This window comes from Spermophilus citellus (assembly GCF_964194105.1).
Source record: "Spermophilus citellus genome assembly, chromosome: 1".
NCBI classification, from domain to species: Eukaryota; Metazoa; Chordata; class Mammalia; order Rodentia; family Sciuridae; genus Spermophilus; species Spermophilus citellus.
The window spans coordinates 117,740,699-117,750,396 of NC_138182.1; the positions used below are offsets into that span (position 1 = coordinate 117,740,699).

Consider the following 9,698-nt stretch of genomic DNA (forward strand, 5'->3'; position numbering starts at 1 on the left):
TTGTCCAGCAGTTATATGCACATCTTATGTAATGGGAGCCCTCTCCGAAGGAAGAGCCCTCTCTGGAACCCTGGTATTCTGCCATAACTCTCTCACACTGAGCAGCAGTTGCCAGGTGTCCCCTGTCTGCATTCCATGGGAAACAAACTTTCTAGTTACTCTTCAACAAAAGATAACTGAAAATCCAGCTCACCAAAAAGTGCCTAATGTCCAGTTATACAGAGAATTCTAACTTGCTGGTGCTTGTTACGCAGGCATGACTGCACGACCCCCCTCACCTCTGTGACCTTCCTCAGCTCCACGCATCTCTCTGACTCTGTGCCCAGGTCAAACAACCCCATGGATGGAAACAGGAGCTTCTCCAGCGACTTCACGCTGGTGGGGCTCTTCCCTAACACTAGGGTCTCAGGCCTCCTCTTCGCCGTCATCTCCATCATCTTCTTCGTGGCCATGACGGCCAACGGGGTCATGATCTTCCTGATCCATGTGGACCCCCAATTGCACACGCCCATGTACTTCCTGCTCAGCCACCTGTCGCTCATCGACATGCTGTACATCTCCACCATCGTGCCCAAGACCCTGGTGGACTACCTGCGGGGCCAGAGGACCATCTCCTTCGTGGCCTGCACTGCCCAGTACTTCCTCTACATGGGCTTTGTGGGGACCGAGTTCTTCCTGCTGGGCCTCATGGCCTACGACCGCTATGTGGCCATCTGCAGCCCGCTGCGCTACCCGGTGCTCATGAGCCGCCGCGTCTGCTGGCTCATCCTGGGCAGCTCCTGGTCTGGCGGTGCTCTGGACAGCTTCCTCCTCACTCCCATCACCATGCATCTCCCATTCTGTGCCTCCCACAAGATCAACCACTTCTTCTGCGAGGCACCCACCATGCTGAGGCTGGCGTGCGGTGACAAGGCCGCCTATGAGACGGTGATGTATGTCTGCTGTGTCATGATGCTGCTGGTCCCCTTCTCAGTGGTGGTCGCCTCCTATGCCCAGATCCTCCTCACCGTGCAGCAGATGAGGTCGGCCGAGGGGAAGAGGAAGGCCTTTGCCACCTGCTCGTCACACCTGATGGTGGTGACCTTGTTCTACGGGGCCGCCTTGTACACGTATATGCTTCCCCAGGCCTACCACACCCCACTCAAAGACAAGGTCTTCTCTGCCTTCTACACCATCCTCACGCCCCTGCTAAACCCTCTTATCTACAGTCTGAGGAACAGGGATGTGATGGGGGCCTGGAGGAGGGTGAGGGCCCGCCGTCGAGGGGCCTGCGCTGTGGTGAAGGGTGGACTCTGACCGCAGAGACCTGCTCATGGTCCCGGGGCACCGTGAACAGTGTGGGCCACTCTGGCCGCAGCTGCCAAGGCCAGTTCTGCAGAGTGGGCCTCAGCATCCCTTCCATCAGAGGCCTGTCATCATGGGGACACGCACACCAGGGCGGTGACACCAGGGTCCCAGGAACACTGGCTTGCTCTTTCTTTGTTCCACCAATTCCAGTTCTTCTCTGATTGCAGCTCATGCAGAGAATGTCCCCAGATGTCAGGTTGATATTGTACACCCTGAACATATTTGATGGCTTCATCACAACATTGTTTAAACTGTCCATTTAAACTGTCCATTGGCAGAGTACGTGGAGAATTTAGGGACGTCACCATCTGAAAGTGACTGATGCACTGTAAACCCTCCAAGGAAAGCCCGTGCAGACTCATAGGGGTTGTGAGGATCTAAGTATCCTTTCTTTGAGTGGCAACTGAAAACATCCCTCCTTTGTCTAAATTTGGTTCTGGAAAAAAAAAAAATGAATCGTGAGTTTTTCAGAAATTCAAAGCCTAAGCTTTCAACTGTGAAAGGTTCTATTCCATTGTATTTGTTATGGGGCAAATAATCATTGCTTTGGAAGTGAGAGGGAGTTGGGAAAGAAGTGTCCATTAATCTAGCAATCTCCATAATCATGATCCAGTGCCCTCTGCGATTAGTTAGGATTGTTGGTCACGTCGAACCTCTTTGTAGATATTATTCCATCCTCTCGGGCCTTCCAAAGAAATCGTGGCCAGCATGTTTTTCTTCTCTACATCATTAGGTCTCTCACTGGATACCTGATTGTGGTCAATGATTCAATACCATTTTCTTTTAGGAAGCTTGACATCTGGGGAAGTGTTTGGCCTGGATTATAGATCCAGTCAGGGAAACCAGGTATACACGGCAGGCCCTTGGGCCACCCCTGCGTGGTGCTTGCAGGATTTGTGCTCTTGCAGCACAGAACTTAGAGGCTGCTCTTGCTATAACCACGGACCCTTTGCTTGGGCCTGCTCATGGTAACAAAGCAGGACAAAAAACCCCACTCCCGCCCCCCACTCTGTGCCTGTCTCCTCTGCTCTGAGCAGGCTCTCCTGCAGTCAGGGATTGCAGGACAACAAGTCCCAGTGAATCCCATTTCTTGTTCTCCAGGCAACAGCAACTTTCTCATCACAGGAAAGACCCAACCCAAACACCCTGACACAACGTCTACCCGACCACTGCTAGTCCACACAGGTTACCTGTGAACGCCTCTGTGCGCCCACTCTGTTCCTTCCCTGTGAGGCTCTCGTCAGTCCCCTCTGCTGAAGACAGGCCAAGGGGACGGACCCCCTTGCCTTTCCAGCAGGCTCCTCCCCTGAATCACTGCTCATCTCTTTGATTGGCACCTTGAAATGGGTGGCAGACCTGGTGGGTTGGGAACCCTGGAGCCAGGATTCTCACCCTGAGACTCTCACCCATGTGCCAGTGCTCACAGGGTGATGGCAGGTGAATCAAACACAGCCATACCTCCCATTGTACTGAAAACCTGCTGGTGCTGGGCAGAGCCTTCGGCCAAATGAACAAATGCCTGGGAACTCCATGGTGGGCTGACCTCAGCTCCCTGGGACAGCAGGCCTGCTCTTGTCCAGGGCAGCCTTGTGGAGGCTCTCTGTCTGGAGAATCCCATTTCCTTCCGTCTGGCTAGACCAGCTGGGGAAGGGCCAGGTTCCAGATGACAGCAAGGGAACCTCCAACCCAGAAGAGGCTGAGTCACAAGAAACAATAAATAAGGAGGGAAGGAGGGACTGACCTGTGGGAACTGGGCGGCAATCTCAGGAACACCCCCAAAAGTCCTGCCAACTTCTACCCATCATGTGATGTCTCTGAGGCTCACTGTCTCTTCTGTAAAATTTGGGTGAAGACACATTTTACCTTGTAAGATGTTAAAGAGCAAAATGATAAATGTAAAAACCCTTCATGAGTACTCGTCAAAATCTAGTGTTTTAGCTGTTCTTAACAATGATACTACTGCATGCTCATAATATACATCATTTTAAATTTCTGCCATCTGTCTTTTCCTCCCTGTCTCCCACATGTACATATGCTGTTCTGTTAATTAAAGTAAGGTAAAGAAGGGCTGAGGAGGAGCAAACTGAATATCATAACTCTAGGGATTGAAAATAACTTCAGCTGGGTGCAGTGGTGAACCCCAGCAGCTTGGGAGGCTGAGGCAGGAGGATCACAAGTTCAAAACCAGCCTCAGCAACTTAGGCCCTCAGCAACTTAGCAAAACTCTGTCTCTAAATAAAGTGTTTTTAAAAGGGCTGGAAGATATGACTCAGTGGTAAAGCACACCTGGGTTTAATCCTGGTGCAAAAACAAATAGAAGAAGAAAATAACTTCAACCACAAAATTAGCAAAAGAAATAGACAATGTTCAGAAATCAGAAGATGGATTGCCCAGAAAATTCAAACCCATGCCCAAGACTAGAAACTGCAGGGCTTTTTTTCCATTTTCTAATTACCTTTCCTTTCCATAAATACTAGCTACAGTCCCCCCAAAATATACAACCAATCCCCCCAAAAAAGCAGTCGACCCGGTTATCACTTCATGCCAGCCCCCTCTCTACATCGACAAGCAGACAGAGCACACAGGAGGTTCATGGCTGGGATGCGATGTTGTCACTGGGCCATGCCTTTGTCAAAATGCAGGAAGTCACACAGCAGAAGGAGCAAAGCCTCATGTGCACTGTGGACTTTAGTCCACGGAGAAGTGTGGACCTTGGTTAAAGCAAAACATTGACAGTAGGGAAGGGAGCAGACAGGCACTCTGTACATCTGGCCCGGTTTTTGTAACCTAAAGCTAAAGTTAAACAGAAACCTTGTAAGTCCCTGATCCTGTGTTTCATCCAGAAGTCATTAGAAGCTCTCTGCAAATGGAGGGAAAGGCGTGGTCTACTGTGGGAGAGCCAAACGCCCCATCCCAAATGTAACATTTGACGTATTTCAAGTTGACTCTTCACAAAAACGGAATGCCTCTGAAGACACGGGAATGGCTCTGAAATGCTGTCTCTTTGCCAGAGGAACTTCACTTCTACCTGTTTTAGGAAGTGGCAGATAACCACAGGCATTGCTCATCTGATAGGTCCACCCCTCCTCTCTAAGAAGGAAGGGTCTTTCCTCTGGAAAAAGAGGTCGGAGTCTGCTGTCTGCCAGAGAGGGGTGACCACGGGGGCTGTTTTAATCAGCTTTGCATCCCTGTGACCAACATTCCTGACAACAGCCTAGAAGAGGCTCACAGCATCAGAGGGTCAGTTCTTGGGGGGCCATATCCATTGCTCTGAGCCTGAGGTGAGACAGGACATCTTGGTGAAGGTATATGATGGACAGAAGCTGCCTGGCTCGTAGCTGAGTCAGGAAGCAGAAACAGGAGAGGAGGAAAGGGGCCCAGGGATAATGCCCCCATCCAGGGCATGTCCCCATGACCCACCTCCTCCAGCCCTGCCCCTCCTGCCTCCACTTCCACCCCTCAGTCCATCCAAACCTCCACTCAGTGTGTGTTCAGTAAGTGTTTCACCTCTGAACACTCCTGCAGCAGCACAGGAGCTATTTGGGGCCACTTCACATCCACACCATAGCAGCAGCTGCTCCTGGGAGAACCTGTGTGCTTGACAGACCACAGCTGCTGGCCTGCGACCTTCTTGACCTCCACAGCCCTTCCCCATGAGCCACCCCATGCCTTTGCATGCAAGGTCCCCACCCGGCCCCTTTGGCCTCATATTCCAGACTTTGGGCATGTAATAAAGTTTGTGTGTTCTTTTTTTTCTGTCTGTTTATTTCACAGACTAAAGTCACCTAAACTTCAAACTTCCCCTGGAGTGTTTCCCCAAGTTCTGCATTTTCCCTCGCGCCAGAAGAAAGTCATCTTTCAAGAGAAGGGTGCTGCCATAGGACGGGCCTTCTAAGGGGAGGGGACTCATATTTCCTCAGTGGGTGTTCTAGCAGCCATGTGAGGACTCAGTAGTCCAGGTGACCCTGCTATGCAGATCAGAAACCACACACTGAGCCCACCCTCCTCTCCTCCATCACAAGCCTCCTCACAGACCTCCTCTGATAGTCCACTTTTTCATTGCTGTGACCAAAAGAGCCAGCAAGAACAATTTTAGAGGAATTAAATTGCTTCAGAGGTCTCAGTCCCTAGGTGTCTGGCTGCATGGCTCTGCATCCAAGATGTGGCAGAATATCATGGTGGCAGAATGTGGTGGTGGAAAGCAGTCAGGACAAGGCACCAGGAGGCAGAGAGAGCTCCCCTCGCCATGGACAAAATGAAAAGCTCAAGCGCACACCCCCGGCAACCCACCTCTGCCAGACACACCCTTCCTGCCCAGTCACAACTCAGCTAATCCCTAACAGCGGGTTAATCCACTGACTAGGTCACAGCTCTCATTTGACTTCTGAGCCTTCTTTCACTATCTCACACATGAGCTTCTGGGGGAAACCTTGTATCTAAACCATAACACCTCCAATGTTTCTGCTCAGGTTGCAGATTCCAGTAGTTCCCAGGACTGTGTAGGAGATAGTGGTCCACATCTGCAGCTATGGGCTCATGCTTGTAGTGGCTGATCCAGAGTATAAAGCAGATGAGATATTTTAGTGGACTTGTTAATATTGTCACCTGATCCTTAAAATTCTCAAATCCTGCCACCTAGAAGCCCCGTGGAGCGTTACCTATAAGAACACAAGGTGAGGTGTGGAATTAGCCTCTCTTAGCATCTCACTGTGACTCTCTTGCACACCTTAGTGAAGGCTGTCACACTCAACACGCATCTCTCTGTGCCTCTGTGGACTGGTCAGTGTGGCCAGCATAGCCACCAACTAAAGGGGACCTACACATGGCACAGAAAATGAAGACTGGAAGAAAGTGTACCACACTATGCATGAGAAACACATGTGCCATCTTTGAAACCTTTATAGGGGCCTTCTAGCCTGTGTCTGTCCCTACACAAGGCAGTCTGTACAGCTCAGCCTGCTCACATGGTGTTGGTGGTCTGTAGTCTCCTATCTGCAGTGATTTGTTAGTACTGAGCATATTTACACCTGTGCCTTCTGAAGGTCTCTGCAGTTTGTCTCCATCCTCTCTTGCTTGGCTTAGGGAATTGTGCATCACTTCTTAGGATCACCTTCCCCTCTGTGTCTGAGGGGTCCCTCCAGCTCTTAGCAGCATCTGTGACCACTCTTCACCATTCTCAGGGCTATGTGGATAAGGCACTGCCAGGGTCTGTTGAAAAACAGCTGTTTCCCACATCTTATACTTGCTTGTATTTCTTTAAGATGATCCTGAGGAACCCCATGGACATCTCTAGGATCTTCCCTTACATATTGCAAAGGCCAGGTCCTGGGGGTGCAGGCCTGGGTGAGAAGCCAAGGGGTCCTCTGAGCAGCTGCAGAGGGCAGCAGGGGGCCCCACTGCCACCTGCTCCTGGCAGTTCCTCCTCCTCTAGAGCTGTTTTGCCAAAACTCTGACCTGGGCCACTGAGGGTATTTATTACACAAAGGATAATTATACCAAGTTTGTTTTATTGCTTTTGATTGTTTTAAGTTTTGTTTTGTTTATTTTTTTTTCTTAAGGAGATGACAGACAAAAAAATTGTTTTCTTCATTATTTTATGACATTAAAATTAAAGCATCAAGAATTTAAAGGCTTGGGAAATGGCCCAGGTAGCACGTTGCTAGCACTGGGCCAGAGTCTTTCCCCAATGCTCTGTGGGAAGATCTCTTACCTGGAAGCTGCTGGCCGCAGGGCCCAGAGCTTCCAGCTGACCTGGCAGGAGCGGGCTCCCAGCTCTGCCCTCCTCACAGCCTCCCCATGGATAGAATGGCTACGAGCCTGTCTTCCCAGGATCAGCTCAGTGCTTTCCAGTCTTGAGAAAGAGAAAAAGATCTATCAAGCCTCAAGGAGGAGTGGGACCTGGAAACAACAGTGGCGATGTTTTCAACAAATCTAGTGGACACCCTTAGTATATGGCTAGACAAAGCTATTCTCACTCAAAATTGAAAACACTGAGTCATTCATTCTGGAAAAGTGCTATTAAGATATATTTCCCATTATCATGAAATTTATAAGCATCAAGTAAAATTCCATGGATCCTAACATATTCACACAATTGTGCAATAATTACACCATTTAATTTTAGGCATTTTATTTATTTATTTATTTATTTTTAGTGGTGCTGGAGTCAAACCCAGGGCCCCAGGCACGCTAGGCAAGCATTCTGTCACTTGTTTTAAACTTTTGTTTTGAGACATGGTCTCGGTAAATTACCAGGTTGAATTCAAACTTGCACTCTTCCTTCTTTAGTCTCCCAAGTCCCTGGGATTGCAGGTGCCCTGCCCAAGCTTCATTAACATCATTTACTGCCATCATTCCAGGAATGTACGCATGAGTTAAGTATATCATAAACATTATTATTTATTTTAATATTAATGTTACATAAGTCCATGTGTCCAGTTTTCTGCTTTGTCATTCTGGATGATGATTTCTATCTAGATTTATGTAGATATTATAGTATATCTTTCAATAAATCAAGAAATTAAAATGTTTTGAGCAAATAACAGAAGAACCAAATATCTCATTTTTATGAAAATTTATGCAGTGCTTTGTCCTAGAATTAAATGTCTTATCCTCAACCCTCTTGACCACTCACACTCGGTAGTGGAAGAGTGTGGATCAGAGACAGTCCCACCACATGGGAGGAGAGACATTCTGTGAAGAGGAACGGAGGACCTGGCTGCTCCTCAAGGACATGCCTTGGCTGAGGTATCACATTGCTGAGTGGTCCCTCCGGGAGAAGACTGGGCTGTGTCTCCTGCCACTGAGGGGTCTCAGGAGGGATGAGAGTGTGCAGGCACACCCATGGTGAGGAAGTAGTGAGCAGGGAGGGCACACTCAGAGCAGCCACAGCCCGTGTCCATCAACAGCAGGACTTGGTCCAGGCTGCAGAGACAGTTTTCAATCCAGGTTAAGTGACACAGTGAGGACCTCAGACCTACTTCAGTAGCCACAGAAACTCTAGCCCAGTGACATTTATAGAGAACTCACAAGGAACTGCTTGCCCAGCCTTGGTCAGTTGAAGGGAGTGACTCTTGGCAGTGACAGTTGGTTTGGAATGTCCTGTGTTCTGATTCAGTTGGAGAGCCAGGTGGATGCTGGTCTGCAGAATGCTTTCCTCAACGCCAGGAAGGTCCACCACAAGGTAGCTGGCACTGGGAATTTGCTGAAGTGTGGCCTCACAGCTGAATACCATCTTGTCCTCCAGAGGAGCTTCTTTGATGTAAAGTGCATCTCATTTGGGGTCAGGGACTGAACCACAATAGAGACAGAGCTGGTCAAGGACCTGAGCCCTTGTGTTCAGCCACCTCTTCTAAGGTGTCAGCTGTTCTCCATGCAGAAATGCCTGGTCATTATGTTTGAGGAAGAGCTTGGGTGGAGCCAGTGGTTCAGTGGTCCAGGGTGTGACTAGAGGTCTCAAGATTTGGTGGTCTTTGTCCCCAGGGAAGCAGTTGCATTACTGTCCCAGGTCTGCTATCTCTGGCATGTCCCTTATTGTAAATGCAAATGTCCTCAGCTGTGGAATATCTCTACTCAGACCATGTCACAGGGTCGACTTGGGGATCACAAACCATGATGCAAAAGCTCCCCAGAAGCTGCAGATCACCACACCCAACAGTGGAGGAGAAGAGCTCTTCCCCCTCTCCTGCCTTTAACCACCAACTCCCTCCTGGAGGCAGCCACTAGCCAGTGTGTGGCTTTTCCTCCCAAATATTTAAAATTGAAAGGCCATGCACATTTATCCTGAGCCAGCCATTTTATGCTAAAGCTTTACCTGCATCTGGTTACATTCAGCCTCAGGATACAAATAAAGAGCCTCATTTCAGTGCTCAAATGACAGTGCAGAGGACCCAGGACACAGGATTGCATGATTTACCCAGGTCCATGGCTGAAGGCTGGTCTGAGCCCAGGCCCTCTGCACCAGCACCTAGACGCTTAGGCCCTCTGCTCTTCTTCTGGCTCTGCACTGGCTCATCTACAGGAACACGGTCCCCACCCACCCCATCTGCAGGTGTGCTAAGGGCCCTCTCCACCACCTCCCTGAAGCCCCTCTCTGACTCAGGAGGCTCTATGGGGCACCAGTGAACACTGGCATCCGAATTTAAACTCTCAATCTCAGCAGCAATTCCACCCTGGACTAGGAACTTTGTATGGGCCACCAGGAGGAATGGGAGCCATGAGCATCCAGGAAAGCACTGCTCATAGGCAGCGCCATCTGTGGACTCAATATTTCAGGCTGACCCGAGTGTCCATCAGCTGCACAGCTGAGGACCTGAGCCCTATTCCTGTCCTCCCCTCCCTCTCCAGGCTTC

General features: G+C 49.6%; 1 protein-coding gene across 1 annotated transcript; it reads left to right on the plus strand.

Annotated features, from left to right (window-relative positions):
- Positions 1-336: 336 nt before the first annotated feature.
- On the plus strand, positions 337-1,296 carry OR2T6 (olfactory receptor family 2 subfamily T member 6; the record flags this gene model as incomplete). The annotated part of the gene is made up of 1 exon (XM_081292830.1): positions 337-1,296. The coding sequence occupies exon 1, from the start codon at positions 340-342 to the stop codon at positions 1,294-1,296; it is 957 nt and encodes a 318-aa protein (XP_081148956.1). The 5' UTR covers positions 337-339.
- Positions 1,297-9,698: the final 8,402 nt, after the last annotated feature.